The sequence below is a fragment of the Thermobia domestica genome, chromosome 1 (genome assembly GCF_964235325.1).
Source record: "Thermobia domestica chromosome 1, izTheDome1.hap1.1, whole genome shotgun sequence".
Classification (NCBI taxonomy): Eukaryota; Metazoa; Arthropoda; class Insecta; order Zygentoma; family Lepismatidae; genus Thermobia; species Thermobia domestica.
In genome coordinates this window covers 226,060,833-226,082,251 of record NC_137454.1, presented here as the reverse complement: position 1 = coordinate 226,082,251, position 21,419 = coordinate 226,060,833, and the positions used below count along the sequence as shown (strand labels likewise).

General features: G+C 34.3%; 1 protein-coding gene across 1 annotated transcript in view; it reads right to left on the bottom strand.

The window, feature by feature from the left end:
• Window positions 1–16,731: 16,731 nt before the first annotated feature.
• Window positions 16,732–21,419, bottom strand: part of LOC145678835 (phospholipase B1, membrane-associated-like) — a 69,358-nt gene continuing 64,670 nt past the window's right edge. The window contains exon 7 of the mRNA XM_081749392.1: window positions 16,732–16,875. Coding sequence (XP_081605518.1) covers window positions 16,732–16,875 — 144 coding nt within the window. The remainder of the gene's footprint in view (window positions 16,876–21,419) is intronic.

The window sequence follows — 21,419 nt, the reverse complement described above, 5'->3', positions numbered from 1 at the left end:
GTACAGATTTCAAATTTTTATCCCCCAGTTAATAATAAGGATGTACTCATTTTCTTTTTCCAACCCCTATTGAACATAACAAAGTTTGCACACACAGCCTAGAACTCGTTCTCTTTCATCTGTCCTATTTAACGTTACACACACACACACAGACATTATCCAACCCCTATTGAATATTGCATAATTTGCACACACAGTCTAGAACTCGTTCTTTTCTACAACCCTTATTTAACATAGCAGAGATTACACAAGAAAGGCTACAAGCATTGTTTTTAACGTAACCGACAATACATAAGACTATGAATACATTTTCCAAACCTAGTAACATAACAGGGGTGTACTTGTTCTCTTTTACGACTACTTTTCTCACCCTATTTAACACAGCTGAAATTACATGGAGTATAGTCTACAGCACAGGAGCAGACTACCAACCCATATTACATAAGACTATAAGTATATATCTGAAAATAATGAGGTGGGTAGCTCAGTGATAGAGCGTTCACATGTAGTGTATGGGAATCCTTATTCAAACCCTGCTCCCCACAAGTGAACTTTGTTATGGACAAACACAGTCTATGTGTTTTTCCTCTGGGTTCACCCGTTTTCTTCCACTTTCTTCATTCCACCACTTTATTCATTTCTCATCACCACCGTCTCCTTTAGCCTAGGCGGCACTTTTGGGACATAAAACTCAAAGATTTCATTTCATTTCGTTCTCTTTTACCACCCTATTTAACATAGACGAGATTACAAAACAAAGGGTGTTTAACATAGTAGAAATTAATCGGGATGTACTGGTTCTCTTTTACCACCCCATTTAACAGAGCAGGATTACACAAGAAGGGCTACAAAGCATTGTTGTTAATGTAAAAGAAAACATATATTGCAATTCCTATTTAACATAACAGAAATTACACACAGTCGTCTTGTCTTTGCTGTATAACAATGTAACAGAATGAAATATAGAAATTTCAGCGGTCACTTATTAGATATATAAAGAAACTTATCATGTGGCTATTACTGTTGGTAGTCTAGAAAATGTACACTATAATAAACAAATTAAAAACAGACATAACATTAATTTGAGTGACGAATCAAATTTCTATGTGACAGGTGAGATTAACAACCAAAATGTCCGGTCAATACCAATGGCTAATACAAATCTTAATTGGATAGTTGTATTAAAGATGCAGGTAAGGTAATGGTGTGGTGTGGAATATGGGGCGAAAACTTATTGGACCTGTTTTCATTGATGAGACCTGGGATGCTGCACAAAATGCAGATATGATTGAAAACACTGTTATGCCACTTTCGTTGAACGAGGAAGGGTGATTTCATCAATATTGGCAACAAGATGGGGCATCGCATTATGGTTGTAATGTAATCGATGGCTCAATGAACACTTTCGCGGTTGATGGATAGGTCAGTATGGACCAGCAAGATCCCCCGACCTACTTCCATTGGATTTCTATCTTTGGGGGCACCTTAAACCTATTGTCTGCCACTGTAAAATTATTGACATTAGCTCCCTGAAAAGGAGAATCATTACGGACTGTCAACAAATATCACCAACTATGCTTCGCAGAGTGCACAAGCACTAAGTCGCACGCTTAAGGATATGCATAGAACAGAACGGGGGTCATGCTGAACATATCATGTGATTGTAATTGTCTCATGTGTGTTACCTCTATCTTTTCCTGGTCATTAAAGAATACGTAGTGTGAGATGTTACAAAGCTTGCTTTTACTTTATCTTTATCTTTCAATTCGAAACTTCGCACAGCACATTTCACAGCATTTCACACATAACATATCCTAAATCCATTTACAACTTCAAAACTGTTGCAGGTTTTAGAAAAATAAAATTACAATTTAATTTCTCTTTAAATGAGGATGTTGCTTAATATGTCACACTACCATGTTGCCATTTAAAATAAACAAGTTGATTCCAAGATGGCGGTCACCAATATGGCGGAGGATAACCTTAAACATTCATATTGTTTCTCCCTCACACCACCATTGATCCCAATTGACTTTGGATCGACTGCATTTACAGTTTCTCAAATAATTAGATTTTGTATTTCACTTAACAAAATATTATCTTTAATTATTTCGGATATTTGGACATTTTACAATATGGCGAACGAAGAAGTTGTTGGATTTTAGTATGTTATTTAAATAATATTTATCAACATGTATGTCAAATTTTTAAGTTGTTAATAATTACTTCCTAAGTTAAATACATTTTGAAATCAGCTTGACGGTAGTTTTTGGAATTTTAGAATTTTGAGCTAAATATTTCCAAAAATATGCGTTTTATGAAAAATTGTTTTTCTTTAAAAAATATTATGTTATCTATGTTCTATAATACGACACTAAGTGTATCTCATTATGTTCAACCATAGCAAAGATATTGCATTTTTATCTGGTTATTGTTCATTTGACTTTCCAGCGGCCGTTTTCCAGTATGGCATCAACGGTTACCTGGGATTTCAGGGGATTTTTTAGTATGTTGTTTAGAACATAACTTCCAACATCTTCACCAATTTTCAGCTTGTTACTAATTTGTTCCTTTCTTCATTAAAATTTAAGCTTCATTTACTGCACTACAATGCCATTTCGCTAATTGAGAAAACACCACTTTAATAATTTACTTTGCTCACAGGTTATACACGGTTAAATATTCGACCTTTAATTTCGAGGTGATTAATTTCTGTGCTCTAGTTTCTGCGACACATACACATATATATCGACTATACCGTGTATACTATAAAACTAGGTTTTAAATTACTTATCAATTCCGGAAACATTAGGCTAAAACTTTGTTTTGTGTTGACTTGTAAGCAACAACAATTGATTTAGTTTTATTGCGTTCTGTATGTTCTAACAATAAAATTAGTTGTGCCTATGGGTGCTACATAAAGCGAACTAACTTGTTACATTTTTTGCCATTAAAAATATCCTTGAAGACTCTGAAGTTTAAACTGAAGGCCAGAGCATACACTTCAACACGTTAGGTAATTTTTACGTAGTGTAGACAATACATTGACTAAATATATATGCTTCTGAAAGCTAGTAGTATAATTTCCGCTATGCATTAAAATTGTTATACCTTGGAGTATGTGGTTTCAGATTTGATTATGGCGACACACATACACAGCCATCGTGTGGCTATATTTTCCAGTTTCGTCTCCTCAGGTCAGCATTTTTTCCATTAGTTCGACGCAGTTTCCGCTCTTCTCCCTATTCTTAGCTAGAGATTTCATTTGTAACCTGCTGTGGATTCAAATGAGACACATTCTTGAGTTGCCGTATTTTGTTTACTTGCACATGAAAAGTCACAGTTTTTGTACTGATGACACAATAGTTATTCTACAATCACATGAAATCTGTTAATGATAGAAAGAGCACCCTAATTAGCAGGCGCTCTGATTTTTGTACCAACATTCCCCATCAGCTGTTCGAAGTAGTTTGCGCTGAATTGATGTATTATTTTTCGGGCTCGTTTCTCCACACACGATATATTTTTTTGGTGTATATGGTGGCTGGTATATTTTTCCTTTCAAATAATCCCAGAATTCCTCAATGAGACAGATTTGTGTCATATTTGGTGGATTTTGCTCTTGGTGCAAAAACTGCACTCCTTACCGATCCAGCAGCTGCTGCGTCCCTATTCCATAATGAGAAGAACCTAAATCAGGCTAAAAGACGTAGTCACCATTTGGATAGTTCTCTTTGATAAATGGGATAAGTCTCTTTCGAATACATTCATTTGGATACATATTTTGATTAATTACACCCATCAACTGCTTATGAAAATATGACCGAGAATAACCTTTTCTGCTTATTGCCATCCAGATGAGTAATTTAGTTGGAAAATTAGTTTTGAACTTACATTTTACGGGTTCAGACAAGAATGTGACTAGATTCAAAGTATAACATGTTTCCACTAAAATTGTACCCATTCATATCAATGTATGTTTGTTTCATCATCCATTATTACGTCCATATCATCACTAGAGGCACGAAACTCGTACCTGGCAATTTTGTTCAGAATGACTTTTTGTTTCTCGCCTACATATGGAGCATTCTTTTTTGTCTTCCTTCTGATTCCCAGTTCCCGTAGCTACTTCCTCATAATATCACGACTCACTTCTAATGCACGTGCAGCACTTGAAATGGTAAATTCGTCGTTAGCGCCCATAAGTGACGTAATCTCTTTGATTTTTCGTCATAATCATTTTTTTTTCTTTCGTCCCCTTCTGACTGTCTCCTCACACGGGAAGGTCCCACAAGTTGTCGCTAAAATCTGATTGACATATGACACATCTGATAGAGTATCATGAGAAATGAAAATGAGCGATATATAAGGTGCTATGGACCAGAAGGATAAGAACTACGGGGCTTCAAAATTTGAACATCCAAAAAATTATATCATGGAATTATGTACGTTTAAAATAAATAGCTTGAAAACCCTTAAAGCAATCAAAACAAAAGTTGCAGAATATAATGAGATCAAAATGCCCTATCAAAAACCATAAACACTGTTGCCATAGGAGAGGCAGTGTTGCCAACTCAGCATAAACATATTTTGTTTTAAATAACACTATATAAAATGTGCACAGATTTTAGTGCACTATTATCACTAAACATAACAGTAAATTGTAGAGGTACAGTGTTGCACATTGTTGGAGATACAAGTGCTGAAAATGTAAAATGGAGAAGTCTGATATGTGGCAATAGAGGGTAATAAAGGGATACATTAGAAAAAATTGAGGGTTCTGCATTACACATCCGTAACCCCGGTGAATAAGCAGACAACTCGTGAGAACAAATTATACACGCGAGGAAAGAAACACGTGTTTCCTAACTCTGTAAATTGGTTCTCCAGATTATCTTGTCAATATTTGGAAGAGTACTTGCTTGGTTTAAGTCTTTCGTGTTAAGTGATATTTTTTTTTTTACTTCCTCTCCTACATACCATATGATTACGTTTGTACACTGTAATATTACTATATTCACATTGTAAATATAATTATTTTATTACTACCTGATTTCTTTTTCAGTCGGCCCCGATATCCGTGTGGTCTAGAAGGCTAGACAATCGACATTTTAGGGATCGCGGGTTCCAATCTCCCCTTGGAGATGTTTTTGTTGTACTATTCGCCTTGCATCTCATTGTTATCTTTCTCTTTCATAGTGGTTCGGATCACAGTTTACAATATAGGTACCGTCCTATATATCTTCGGAGCTGACACGGGACGTAAAAATGGCATCACTCAATTTTATTTTTCAATATTTTGTGACACTGCTGACATTTTGCTATGTTATACTATCAGTGTTATGCATTTGAACTAAATTCATAGTTAAGACCCAAAATTCCTTTATTAGACCATCTGTTGCCGCATATCAGACTTCTACATTGGACATTTTCAGTACACGTAGCTCGAACAGTGTGCACCACAGTACCACTACACTTTACTCTTATGTTTAGTTATAATAGTGCATTTTAAAATTTGTGCACATTTGTATATAGTGCTATTTGAAAGAAAATATTTTTATGCTGAGTTGGTAATACTGCTTCACCTATGGCAACAGTGACTGTGCTTTTGATAGGGAATTTTGTTCTCATTATATTGTGCAGTTTTTGTTTTGATTGCTCTAACGGTTTTCAAGCTATTTACATAATTCCATGATACAATTCTTTTGATATTCAAATTGAAGCCCCGTAGCCCTTATCCTTCTGGTCCATAGCACTTTAAATTTTGTTCATTTTCATTTCTCATGATGCTCTATCAGATGTGCCATGTGTCAATCAGATTTTAGCGACAACTTGTGGGACCTTCCCGTCTCAGCTGATACTACATGTAATCGCATGACAGAGGACGTAATGTATGAAACAGTGCAAACAGCATTGTGATCGGATGTATGTTTCATGAGTAATATGGGTTCAAAATAGTGTCTCATTTGAATCCACAGCAAGTTATGTACTACTTCTAGCCAATATCTTGTATTATTTATTCCGTGTATATAAATCGTGGCCCTCTTTTAAGTATTTTTCCTTCTGTCATTTCCTTCATAGCTAATAACGTGATTTCTCCATATCTAATAATATATCCAATTATCGTGTCTCATCATTAAGAAATATTTATGTTACTTGTGGTAAAAGGTTGTTATTTCCAGTTTTGGTGTCCAAAATATACGGTGATGTAAACCGATGTACTGAATCCATATAACTCAAATATAAATCATTAGGTCACCATCATATCTCGTGGGCTGTAATGAAAAGGAGGTGCAAAAATAGGGTTTGAAATTCTTGAAATCGAAAGGGCCTATGGGAGATGTTTTTTGCAGCTACCAAAAAGAATATAGCATTTTACTTAGAAATAAATACATTGCGCTAAGTTGAGTTTAATTTCGTAAATATCGTAAAACTGCAAGAATTTCAAATCCGGTTTTAAGTCAACTTAAAAGTTTGGGGTGCAAAAATACTTTAGAGCGGACACTGTCCGCTCTAACCCATCTCTTGCTACATATCTGTTAATGGAACACATATACACACACAGGCAGATATATACTGTATATATCTTTGAAATAAAAGCACATTTTAGTATCACTACTCATAATTGTGCAATATTGTAATAATTTTTACTACATATGTTGTTATAAAATGCTTTTGTTTAAGGGAAAATTCAATAGAAGAATCTTAGTTAAAATAGAAAGATTGAGAGGCAAAACAAAATAGGTTTATTTTATTGAAGTTGGAGACTCATGAACGACTGTTTTAAATAGTGTTTCGAACGTTACATATCATGTAGATGCCGTGTGCTACACCATGTGAAAATTTAATGTCCAAACCGTTTATGCTGACTGTATGTAGTCGATTCCAATGTACAAAACGATAGCAACAAATTGGCACAGTTATTTACTCATACATTGCAGTTTTGAGTGCTGCTAAGTTTCATACACCTCAGTGTCAAGTTTTGTAAGAGAAAGACTTAATTTGGTAAGCATTGAAATTTTGAGTGCTGTCAAGTACTAAAAGGTTAATACTTACGATCTTCAGGACTGCAATTTTGAATGGTGTTAAGTTTCGTACGCCATGATGTCAAATTTTGTAAGAGAAAGATTTACTTTAGGCCCATTAAGCATTGCAATTTTAAATGTTCTGAGGCTTTTAACCATGGTTTGGAATTGTGTAGGCCTTACCTAGTTAAGAACTGCACAATTTTGAATTCTGTCAAGTTTCATTACATCATAGTGTCAAACATTTTAACAGAAGAAGTACGTTTTCAAGCATTGACGTTTTGAAGTTTCGAATACTACACTGTCAAACTAAACTGGAAAAGTACAGTTAATAATACACAAGTAAGATATACGCATAGAGTCTTCCAAAAGTCCTGCAGAAAAGTAAAAAGCTGTAAATTTGAAAGTACTACTTACAATTTTGTATTTTGTTTGTAATGTTTAGTGGAAACGTTAAAATTTTTGTTGGCAACAATGAGCGGATGTAAACGTTGACGTTAGAACCGCAAATCACGTGACAAAGATGGCGTCTACTCAAGAGAAAGCGCAGTGTGTGGCGTGGTTTTGTGAGTTAAAATCTAGTGCTTTGGTGAGAAGAAAATTCCGACAAAAATATCAGAAACAACCATCTGCAGGTTCAAGTATCAAGAGATGGTACGATAAGTTCCTAGCTACCGGAAGTGTCTTGGACTTGCCTCGTAGCGGAAGGCCAACAACCAGTGTTGGTGTGATTCAGTCCGTGCAGGAAAGCGTGTTGCGAAGTCCAAAGAAATCGTTGAAACGCAGATCCTTGGAGCTGCGAGTGCCAATGACAACGCTACACAATATCGTTCGTAAGAAAATAAAGAGCCTTACAAGTTGAAACTTGTACAGGAATTGATGGAAGAAGACTGTGGCATAAGAAGTGAGTTTTGTGAAATAATGCTTGCACGGTTGAACAATGATCCAGGACTTCTTTCAAAGTTACTGTTCTCACATGAATCCACGTTTCATGTGTCTGTCAGAGAAATCCACTGCTAAGGCAAACCGACACAATTGTAGAATCTGGGAATTGAGAATCCACACGAATTTGAGACACATGTTCGTGATTCTCCAAAGTTAAATATGCGGTGTGCCGTTTCAATGAACGTCGAAATGCCATTCTTGGATTCCCGAAAAGACTTCAGCAATGTTTGGACGTAAATGGTGCGCAGGTAGCGGTTTGGCGTTGAAACAAATGCTTGGACACAGACTTGGCTTCAGACTTTCTTACAAGTCCACTAAAAGTTTTGTACAAATTCAATAAATGGTTACAAAGTTAAAGCTTTTTAGTTTTTTTTTGCAGGACTTTTGGAAGACCCTGTATTTATATTACTATCTTCACCATTACGCAAGGCTGTTTCTCGAGGGTTCCTTCACCTCTAGAGTTTCCTCGAGGATCACTTAATATCAAAAATCTGGTCTTCACTTTTTACTATAACATTGACTCTAAAGTGATTTAAATGTCTATCATAAAATATTTTGTTTCTAAATATCATTTTCTTTCTCTGGCTGTAATTTTATTATGAATTAGCAGCTGCAGACTAAAAATCAACATTTTGCTTTTCCTAGATCTCAAGCCTGCAGGTACAAAGATCTGTTAACATCTACCCATTTTTTTGTTTCTCAATGGTGACTACAGTTCTACAAGAGGGCAGTGTTAGCTGAAAAGGCTTTCGTGCTCCTTCTTCCTCAGTTTTGGGACCTCCAGTGATTTTAGACTTTCAACCGGTGCTCTGCATAAGTATCGGAAGTCTTATAGAACAGCTTTTAGCTTTCATGCGTCTTTTGAGAAGTATCAGAGCAAAAACGTTCACAGATCGATATGTGGTTTCTCACAATCAATTCAGCGTCCCAAGAATAGTTTCTATCTCCTCCATTAACCTTCTATTCAAACCAAAGATGATTCAATTTCCAAATTTCGACGTTTATCGCTATAAAATGAAAACGGTAACATAGTCAGAAGCAGTTTTTTTTTAGTGATTCAGCGTTTCAAGGCAACATTCCATGACTATTCCGAACACACTATCAAAACCAGAAGTGACTGAAATCTGCTACTTCTTCACTCATTCAACTTCCCAAGAACTCGTTCCACCTTCTCCAAGTACCCTCTATTCAAATCGAAAGTGGTGAAAATAACCATTTCCTGTTTCAACATTTATTGCCATAGAACAAAACTGATAATATGTAGCAGCAAACGGTTTTCTGCAATCGATTTAGATTTCAAGAGAACATACCATCAGAACCTACAACACTCTACAAAGACCGAAAGTGGTTGTAATTTTACTACTTCTTCTGGTTTCAATACTGGTTCCTTTACAGCAAAAACGGTAAGAGATATTGAGATGCTCTTTTGCAATCAATTCTGTTTTCCAGAATTACAATCTGTCTCCTCCCTTAACCATCTATTCAAACCGAAGGTTATTGAACTTAATGATTTCCAGTGTGAATCTTTAGAGTCATAGAAGAAAAATAGTATGACATAGCGAGTAATAACTTTCTGACATGGATTCAACGTTTGAGGAACAGGTTTTATCTTTTGTTTTATTAATCTATTGCAACCAGTAATTATAGATGTACTACTTGAAGTTTGAGTATAAAATTGCCATTGCTTGGAAGTCTACGGTAGTTTCACACTGTAAAACGAAACTCAAATTGTTCCACTTTAAAAGTAATCTTTAAATTCGATGTGTCACAAATATGACAGGGAAAATGACCAAGAACTTGTCACTAAATTATCTTATATCTCTGTCTTAGATACAGCATTAGGGATAATTCACATATTACGTAACGCGGCAAGAGAGGAAGGAATTCAGCCTTGGGTTACGAAATGTGGCAAGGGGAAAGGGGTTATACTTTTGTTACGTAAAGCCTGTTTTGCTTAAGTTTTATTTTTATTCTCGGGTTTTTATGCAATTTCTTAAAAATAATTTTATTCAGGTCTTCATATATATACTTTGTTTTAGGAAATTGCGAACAGCCTACATAAAATAAATCTTGAAGAAGGCATTCGATACGCTACTAGGTACCAACATGGCTGCTGACAAACCCTGCGTGAATTACAATACAATAGAACTCCGTTTTGTGGATATTGTCGCATTGCATTTAACGTAGAGGGAGCTTTTCTAGAATTAGTTGTTAGCGATCGCAACTACCGCTTAAAAACACGCTCGCGTTCTCAGTCATATCGCTATTTCAGAGAATATGATTCAAAGCCTTATATGATTGAAATATGATTGGAAATATTACACACTCTATTCTTCTAAGGAGTTTCACATGTGAAATAGAAGAAATTCTTTTTCGAGAAATAATATTTTCTGCGACTGAACAATCCACAATTTGCAGAGCAAAAGAAGATATTTAAAACCGAATTCGTCTGGCATTCATCTCGTATTGAATTTTTGCACTTTGAATTTGAATTTTGCTGGAGAAATTGAGTTTTTTCGCATTCTGACCTTGATTCAGAATAAGAAGAACTTGAAAGGGGTGAACTGAAGTCTGAAGTCCAAAGAAGATGCTCAAAACCTTGCTCACAAACGCAACACCCTTGCTCCCCCACTAGTGCAGCCACATAAAATCTGTAGTAGACGAGGAAGAGGACTTCTTTGCATCATTGACACTGCCAACTTCAAATACAGGAAACATCCTGGCTCCCGGAAGATGTCGATATAAGTTCTTTAAATCCTGTTTACCTGCATCTTGCAGCAGTACTTCCTCCTTGTTGATCATGGAGACCTAAAATTATGGGTACGACCTTCTTGGGAAACAACAATATGTAATATCCAAGAATATAGACTGATTAATTAAGCAACCTTATGGGGCTTAAAATATTTACTACCATTTTCTAACACTTTGATTTGTTGGTGAAAAAAACATTACGAATTTATTAAGAACTAGCATCAATTACCCGCTTCGCTGGGTTAAATTAAAAAAAAATACTAACATGTTCCGTTAGTCAGTCACTTTTTACTTCTGCTAAAACGCTCTTTCATATTGGCCATTTCCGATGATTTTTATACATCCCCCTTCCCTCTCCATGCTGCGAGGCACGACATCGGACATGTCATTGTTCATCTCAGCGACCCAGAAAACTATGAATTCGACACTGGTATTTTTCATTTCGATCATTTTTATATATTTCACCCATTCCCCAAGTTGTGAGGTTGAATTTGGATTTAAACGGCTTCAGAAGTATCACTGTTCATCTTCGCGACTACGAAAACTGCATTCGACACTAATATCGGTCATTTTCGACCATTTTTAAATGTCTCTTCCCTCCCCCATATTTAAGTTACACCGTCAAAGTGATATGACAAAAACATCTCAGGTTTAAACTTCATCTAGGTTGTAAATTTGACCGAGATCGGTCCGGTGGTTCAAGAGTTTTTACGTTTTATTTATTTTTAACTTGTTGCTCCTTGTCAACCATGCAGACCTAAAATTATGGGTGCGACCTTCTTGGGAAACAACAATATGTAATATCCTAAATTATATCGTCAAAGTAAATAGATAAATACCATCCATGGCCCGAATCTCATCTATGTTGAAAGTGTGATCGAGATCGGTCGAGTAGTTCAAGAGTGATGAAGTCACACACAGTGCTTTTCATGTCTACTTTTTACATACAGTATATCTTCCCCTCCCCCTTCCTACGTTGCATTTCAAAGTTAAATGACTAAAATTATTCCAAGCCCAAACGTCGTTTATGTTGAAAATTTGATCAAGATGGTTGGGTGGTTCAAGAGTTGTTTTATTTATTTTTATATATAAAATCTCCCCCTCCCCTCTCAAACCCTAGATTTTACCGTTAAAGTGAAAGTACGAAAAAACTTTTCAGTCTCAAAACTCATCTATGTTCAAAATTTGATCGAGATTTGTCGAGTGGTTCAAGAGTTATTGGGTTTTATTTATTTTCATAGATCTCCCCTCCTCCTCCCCTAAGTTCTGCTGTAAAAGTGACATAATAAAAACCACACCAGGTCCGAACCTTATGTATGTTGAAAATTTGGTTAAGATCGTTCGGGTGATTTAAGCGTGATGAGGTCACAAAGACAGTCGCTTTTATTTTCATTCTTTTAATATATATCTCCCCGCTCCTCTCCACTAAATTGCACCGTAAAACTGAAATGGTGACATCATCCCAGGCCCAAGCCTTATCTTTGTTGAAAATTTGATAGAGATCGGTCGGGTGGTTCAAGAGTTATTAAGTTTTATTCATTTTCATATATTTCCTCTTCTCCCTTCCCCTCTCCTTAGACCAACCGTTAAAGTGAAATGATAGAAAAAGCTTCCCAGTTTTGAACCTCATCTATGTTAAAAATTTGATTGAGATCGATCGGGTAGTTCAAGAATTGTTAACTCATGAACATGGTCACTTTTATTTTTATATATATTTTTATTTTAGTATATCTCCCATTCTCCCCTTCCCTTATGTTGCTCCGTCAAAGCTAAATGATAGAAAAAATTTCAAGTCCGAAGTTTTATCGAGATCGTTCTTTTGATTCAAGAGTTATTAAGTTTTATTTAGTTTTTTTTTCTATTTCCCTCCCCTCCCCTAACTTCTACCTTTAAAGTGAATAGTTAAAACACTCCGAGGCCAGAACTACATTTATGTCAGAAATTTGAGCGAGGGCAGTCGGTCGGTTCCAGAGATTAAGAGTCACAAACATAATCACTTTCAATTTTATAATATAGACACAAACATCTTGTAATAAAAAGTTCTGCCATTAAAATACATTTTTTTATTCTAATAACAAAGGGCGAGGAGGTAAAAATTGGTCAAAACTAGTGTTACGCAATATGTGAACGACCATTCATTGACGTTAATTTTACTAACATGTTACTCACTACGCAGAATTCAAACTAGTCAAGAAGTGGAAAACATTGTGTTGCCAAAATTGTTCAATCCATTTCCTTCTTTTGAATTTCTCAATCCATTTTGTAGAAGTCATTAACAAACATACCACTAACATACTCATTTGCGTACGTACTTATTAGCATTGTAATTTGAAATGGATACCAAAAAGTACTTTTCTGAAGCTGGTTCATTTCCGTAATGTTCGTTCTTGGAACATGAGCTTCGTTTCTAGTAGAATGTTTGTTAACTTATAAAAGAGGAACACGGTAATATTTTGATTGTGTGTTGAAATTCGTAATTCGAAGTATGCACTCGATTTCGATCGTTTCTGAAGTAAATGAGTATTTCATATGAGTATTTACTTTCAATACCAAGATATAGACCTGTTGTTTATCGCAGAATCTGACTCACGCGTGCTTCTACCAAGAAAAGAATCCTGGTGCCCTTTGTCGAAAATTTATTTTGCTAATCATATATCCATGAAGAAGCTCCAAAATATGTGTGAAGTTCCTCACATGTAGTACATTGCTTTCCCGCGAGTGTTCTCCGAGTCAATCTATTCTTCATAACTTGAAAATTCACTATTCAATTCTTATTGACATTTTACGATTACTTATTTGAATTATAAGTGTAAAACAATTATCTTCACATGCTTGCCTTTACAGTAACATTTCAGTAGCAAGTTAGTTCAAAATGTACATAGTTAATGAATACTCATTCGTTTCTTAAATGCAGAAAAGAAGTTTCGTATATGTACCAGGTATTATAAAATTCCGAAATTATAAAATGCATTAAGAAAGTATTTTATTCATCCTTCATAGTAATTTCTTTATGAGTGTCCAAATGCTTCGAAAATATACTGCTGAGTCCCCCTCGTCTTAATTCTACGAGAAGTAAAACAAACAAATTTTGCCCACCTTCGCATCAGCACAGAGGTAGAGCCTCAACCCTATTTCCTCTATTTTGTCCACCACAAATAGATAGGAAAACAAGTTTTCAGTCACGGTAAAACCGTAATCGTATTATACATCAGGGCAGGTGTTTAATCAACTGTTCTGTGAGGGAAACGAAGGTTGGTAAAAGTCAAGCCAGACATGTGAACAGAGGCCAACAATAAGTATCGTGACTTACGCTATGTTGCCGAGTTTCTCATGGACATCAATTAAAGGTGCATGCTCGGTATTAAATTAACTACTTTTCTTGGTCCTTCCCCATTGGTTTACAGGCATAAATTACTGTTTTCTTTCTAATAGTCTTCTTAATAGCCTTTTCTTTCCTTTCTAATATTTTCCTTCCTATTAATTGGGTAGATACCCGATGTTGTGACTATATTATAGGTTTGTGTCTCTGTAAGACAGAATGCTGAACATTTTTATAAATACATGTTACGTTTAGATATATTACCATCTTAAATATACTGTGTGCTCATTAAGAATTAAATTCATGTTAACGATAAATTATTTTATTCAGCAAATTACAACAAATATAAATAAAATAAATACTGTAATAATTTGTCATGTTTAAGGTTTGACATAACATTAACAGTACATTGAAATTTGCACTATATTACAATTTGACACATAGAATAAATTTAGAGTTACCTATATAAAAGCACTGTACTTTGCACTATATATTTTGGCTGAGAATCTCAAATAAATCATTTAATATTCTCACTATTACTATTAATACCCAAATATGTAATGAATGGCTTAGAGTCCATGGAGAAAACAGAAACCACGTAGCTTTTTCTTTTACAGTTTCTGCAGTAGAGACATTAGAAAGGCTATTTGAAAATGTATTTTATGTAATCATACTCCAGACACGTAAATCCATGCCATACTATTATGAAATGCTAGAAAGTTGACAGAAGCTAACAGTTGAGTTTAAAAGTTAAATTTTAGAAAGGTTAGTTTTCTCCTTGATTCTCTTTAATATCTAACATTCTTAATTATATAATCTAAATAAAGATTCTACTGACGGACAAAACATGTATACAGGGTGTTTCAAAACAACACCGACAGCGTTTGGGAGGTGATTCCTGACACTAAAAAAAGACGAAAAGTATAGACAAACCTGAGTGCACAAATGCTTCCTTTCGGAATTATAGGCTGACGAAAACATGACAAAATGAACTTTGAAGGTCCATAGCTCAAAAACTATGAAACCTACCGTAGTCGGGTCAAGACTTCACTTAGGAACTAGTGTGTGCCCTATCCAAATATCCATGTTTCAGCATCCTGCGGTATTTCCGCAACAATTTTTATAGAGGTAGTTGGTGAATACTTCAAATTATATTTCCGTAGCAAAATTCCCTCAACAAAAATTGTCATTTGAGTTCCTTAGTATTCTGAAACATGGATTTTTGGATAAGGCACATTTTAGTTGCTAAGTGAAGTCTTGACTCGACTACGGTAGATCCCATAGTTTCTGAGCTATGGACCTTTAAAGTTGTTCTTTTTTTATGTTTTCTTCAGCCTATAACTCCGAAAGGAAGCACCCAGGTTAGTCTATACTTATTGTCTTATCTTGGTGTCAGGAATCACCTCCCAAAAGTTGTCAGTGTTGTTTTGAAACTCCCTGTATATTTATGGCACATATATATGTAACTTAACTAACTTGAGCACTTGCATAATTTACTGCAGTAATTATTAATCTTATATTTGTTTTAACTATGTGAAACTGGTTGTGGCTTAGGGCAGTGTTCCTAAAACTATGATTAGTAGACTAAAACTAGTCCTCAAGGTCTATAGCTTTGGACTTCCTAGATTAAATATTAGTTCCAAAAAATAAATAAATAAATTCAAGTAAACAGCAGCTCGCATATTATAGTTCTTAATTTCGAAATAGTATATGTCACATATAATAGTATATATAATATAGCTGTATAATTTAATAAGGTTTGCCCTCTTAAGGTCCTCGGGTCCATTTTGACCCATTTTTGTTTTCAATGTTCTATAATTCCTAAAGTATATCATGTCAACTTTTAATATTGCATGACATTTATTCATTTTACTATGTTTGCATATATAATTAATATAATCGGTAGGTGTTTAAATTAGAGAGATATAAAACGTTTTACACTAAAGTCCCTCTGGGTACAATTGGACCCATATAATTTACTATGTAGATCTTATGCTGTGTTCATACCATTGCTCACTAAAATGCACCTGTTTATGATGACGCGTTCTTTGGTAAACTCTTTTATCATTTGTGGATGTTGGTGGGAAATTTCCCACGAAGCAGGAAATTTATAGAGGAGACAGAAATGAAGGGAATTTCTTTCAAATATAGAATCCGAATCCGAAAAATTATTGCTCACTTTGCTCATTTGTAGACTATATTTGATCAGTGAGGTTCTTATTTACTTTTGCTTTCACTTTCCCCCTGTATCCATTGGTGCAGCCACAGTTTTTCGTTTGTAGAGGCAAGTATCAGTGTCATAGAAGGATATTGTAAAGTTCTGCTTGTGTAGGAGTATTTAGAGAAAATTACTGTCCGAAATCGTTTGCCACTCTAATTGTTTATTATAAAAAACTCTATACACAGTATTTTACAAAAATACCACAATAATGTAACTTCTCTAATAGTAGGTAGGAATAGATCTCCGGAAGGATTCTTCACCAGCGAACTCGTGAGGGGGTAAAACACTCGCTCCTCCATTGCAAACAGAGAGAGGTTAAGAGATACCGACAAAGCTCTACTGCAAGCTAGGCCGGGTTGTGACCACGAATATCTCGCAGCTCTACTGCAAGCAGAAAGAGAGTAAAGTTCCCCACTGCAAGCCAGAAGGAAAAGGAATCACTAGCTCCACTGGAGCCAAGAAAGGATATTTCACCAGTCGAAACCGATGGCTTCTATGGAATCCTCTCGGTAATACATGAGGCGGTGAGGCTGCTGTTCTCTCGTCTTCATGTGACCAGTAGTTTCACTGTTGTCTAGGTCGTCTGCAGCTGCAGTACACAGTGGTTGTTGTTTCTACAGAGAAGCACATTTTGGGTGTTTGTAAACATAAGCACGTGGGCCATTACAATATATATAATTTGCATTATACATGCATGGATATAATATTGATGTCTGACCAATCCCTGCCCCCCCTCCCGTGCCACTCCATACTTTCGCGGATATGTTTGAAATCCTTCCATTTGCACCATAAACCATAATATTTCAACAGTTTGTGGACGTACAATTTCAGATTTACTGTATTTTTGTGTGTGTGCGCATTTGTGCTCCGAAGGAAATATGGGATCAGTAGTTTGTATAACGGATTTTGTACAACATTATTTCGTTTGCTGTAGTCTAAATATTTTATATACAGGGTGTTAATGACTTATACCGACAAACTGTAAGAGATGATTCCAAAATACATCAAAATAAGAGAAAAAGTTCATATGGACCTGTGGGCAAAAGTGCACAGTTTCAGAGATAGGGCAGTCCAAAATCGCTAGGACAGTCCATATCAGAGAATTACATCCTGTAAAGAATACGTTGTACACCTATTGAAAATTAACGAAATATGCACTTTTGAATTGTGTATGCGTGGCCCCCTTTACGCTGATAAGGACAACCCTCCACAGTGTCTGGAATTCGAAATATGGGCTCTTGAAATTTGGCTTTTTCGTGATTTTGGACAGGCCTAGCTCTGAAACTATGCACTTTTCGCCATATGTCCATATGAACTTTTTCTCTTATTTTGACGTGAGGAATCAGCTCTTACAATTTGTCGGTATAGTTCATTAATATCCTGTATATATATATATATAAAAAATACCCACCATCTGTACGAGTGCATAGGTGTGATATGTACATTTCATTCCTACACCTTTGTACAAAAAGTGCAAGAATTTAGTATACAAGTCAAAATGTTTTAACAATAACACATAAATAAATAAAATCGGTTTATTACTCCAGCACACACATGAAAAAAAGACGAAAATGTATAATGGGTTGAAATGGACCTAAGGGCCTTATGTGTAAACTCCCAACGAAGACTTTTAATAAATCCCCTCGTTTTAAAATAAATGAGTATACTGTCATATTCTCAAAACATTAAAGAAAACAATAAATAATTTGCTATCAAATAGATAGGAGTAGAGCGGGCTTTAGAGCATTGTGACTAATATAAGTGCTCCTCACTTGAAACAAAATAGTTTGAGAAACACTGCCTTAAAATAAAATAAAAATTGACGAATACTAAATTACGCACAAAATCATAATAAAAGAACTACAATTAGATTTTCTATATCATCCTTATTTTTAATATCGTCTTCTGCACATGGTAACACACTATCGGTTTTACAGTAATTTTTTGTAATATATATATATATATATATATATATATATATATATATATATATATATATATATATATATATATATATATATATATATATATATATATATATATATATATATATATATATATATATACGAAATTATTAAATATGATTCAAAGAACTGGTTGTGTTAGTAAATATAAATGGTTAGTAGTAACTTTATGATAAAATTATATTAGAATTATATGATTAACATAACATTTACTTATATATGACGAGTACTATTCAGCCAACCTCTTTAACGAAACAATATGAACTCCTTGCTCGTCTATCTTGGACTTTGGTGCATGAGATGCACACTTTAATCCCTGATAGGAAAGCTCAGAACATTTTGAGCTTATCACGGTGATTCAGATGCCATCTTAACCTGTTTTCCACGTTTCATATAGCCACTACGCTACCAAAAGAGATGATAAACTCTAATCCAGCCAACAAAACATTATAATTTATTTGTTAAGCACTTAAGTAATGCAAGTGACACTATAGTTATATGTTTATAAACTCTGGTATACCTTCTTGAACAACATTTTCCAAAACAAAATAAATTATTCATAGATACTATTCGGACTCTATAGATAGGAAACTTATTAATATAACACTTATTTAAGAAAATTACTGTATATAATATATTGTTTTAAGCACATAATAAGGAATAATATCAATCAAAATACATGTGGCAGTAAAACTCTGTTCCGCATTTCCGAGTTACTTACTTTCTTTACTGCATTCATTCATATGAGATCATATGTTCGACATCGCGAACGGAAATACATCTAATGACTTAACATTAAAACATTGAATGTCTTTCTTTTCCCTTCACTGTTCCATCTTACTTACAAGAAATAACAGAATGGATTGGATTTCAACACAAGTAAAGGAAACTCCTGTTTATAATATTACACAGATATAATCTGACCCTTTAGAAACAACAACGAAAGTTCGAGGCTCATTAACAAAAGCTCTTAATTATCCCGCTCTACAGAAATGAGATAACCTTCGTTGATATAGATTGAGAATTTTTCCCATGATCTATCCGTTTAGCGGGTCTGGTGCTATCCTATTGTAATTCTTCCTTTAGTTTTTGCCTAAAGGCAGTCTGTGCACAGCCATTATCCAGGATTCCTAGAACCTTTGTGAACAGAAAAAACAACATGCATTGCAGGTATATATTCACAAACAGGCGATTTCCCCAGAAGGAATAATTGCTGCTCAGTACCTGCAAACTATGGGAACGAAGAATAGCAAACAACATGATGCTGTTCTTATATAAAATATTTTAGAAAATATACGTAGGCCGGAACTGTCTTCCTTTCAAGTAAACGTACCGAATATAGATACATAATTAAAATTATACTCGTACATATCCGTATATATAATATACAAATATATAATTATTTGTAAGACACAAAAGAAAAACTATCCAAATTTAAGTATGATTGCAAACTACACTACTAGTAGAAGAAAGAAACATTTATATAAACCTTGATTACAATTTTGTAGTAACTGTATGATTAATAATAAATAAAGTGTAATAATCTAGTGTTAGTATGTGATAGGTATTTCTGTAATAATGTATAATGAATTGTAGTGATACAATGTTAGTGTGTTATAACAGATAATTCTAAAACTTGATAGAATAATTAGTGTTCAGTTTAATGAAAAGTAAGCACGTTAGAAGTTGAATAGTGCAGAAAAGTTGTATAATACTGCACACGCAATATGCAATTTACCTCTTTCGATGTTCGTGCACAAACCTAGTACGGTAAACTAATGATTTATTTTTGTACAAATGCTTACTATTCTTTCAACGAATAATTTATGAATACAGAATACAAATGAATCTGTAGATCTGTAGTATTTTGCACTTCGTATAAAACAATCATTTATGCTATTCTTCCTTCATCCTTATGACTGGAAACGCTCCTTTCAATACACTTATACGTCACGATCTTTTACTTTCATTATTTATGTGACTTCTTCATCAAGAGTTCACACTATTAACTGATTCATCCCATTGTTTACCAGTTCTATGATAAATATCTGTATTATGGCGAGTGAAAAGGTATGGCACATCTTTCGTTGGACATTTCAAGTTTCGGTTATCATCCAGATGGGTTTCATTTGTTTTGTTCCCTACTGGCTCCAGCATATTTTTCCAAAGGTTTAAAGCAGCTGAAAAAATTGGGAACAAATTTGATATTGACCATTATTTTTTCACTAACGTTGAGGCTATATTTCATAACATAATATATAGAAAATAGAAAAATATATGTATTTTGCTTCCAAATCTATATAATTTTATGCTGTTTATAAGAAATAAATTAGTTGATTGGTCTGCAACTCCCCTTCTGCCTCTATGGCTTGCTTGAACTAATTATAAAATGATTCCTTGAAAATGACTCTTAAAAATATTAAAAGTCTAAAATGATAGAATCCTTTTCATCAAACAATTTATTTTAAAAGTACGCGTAATAATGTTAGAATATCGTTTAACTAATTTTCAAACAAACATTTTAATCGAACATCATCAAATATTTTACATTTTTAAATGCAATCAATACCATTTACTTGCGGATGTTATGTTCTCTAAATAAGCTACGAATAAGGAAATGGCGAATAAGAACTGGGGAAATATATGGGCTAATTCCAAATGTACGAATTACAATTCAATAATGATATAAAATATTCTTAATGTTCATATAGTTAATATAAGATAGTTCATTATCAGTCTTAGGCAGTAACTTAAATAATTAAATAGTTATATTTTTTTTCGTTTTGCACATTTTCCCAAAAGTGAATTCTTGCCAAATTTTTGGAAAAAGTGAGCTGGATTTATTCAAACTTTTACAAATCCCGGACTACTGAGATCAAAAAGGTCAATCCAAAGTATATGAGCAACAAGAAATGAAAAGTTTTTCAAATTTGGAAAACTGATAAAATGTACTCCTATCAAATATATAACTTTTCAAATTATTTAAAATTGATTATTAATGTCTCCCTTTCACAGTTTTAGGAGACTCAAAAATGTATCCTTCTCAAATATTTGGAAGGGGTGGGTTGAATTCATTAAAATAATCATAAATAGCGGCCTTCATGAACAGAAAGGTAAATCCAAAATTTATAAGATATGAAAAGGAAACGTAGTGCTCCACACCCAAAATACAATTCAGAAAAAGGTATATGGAT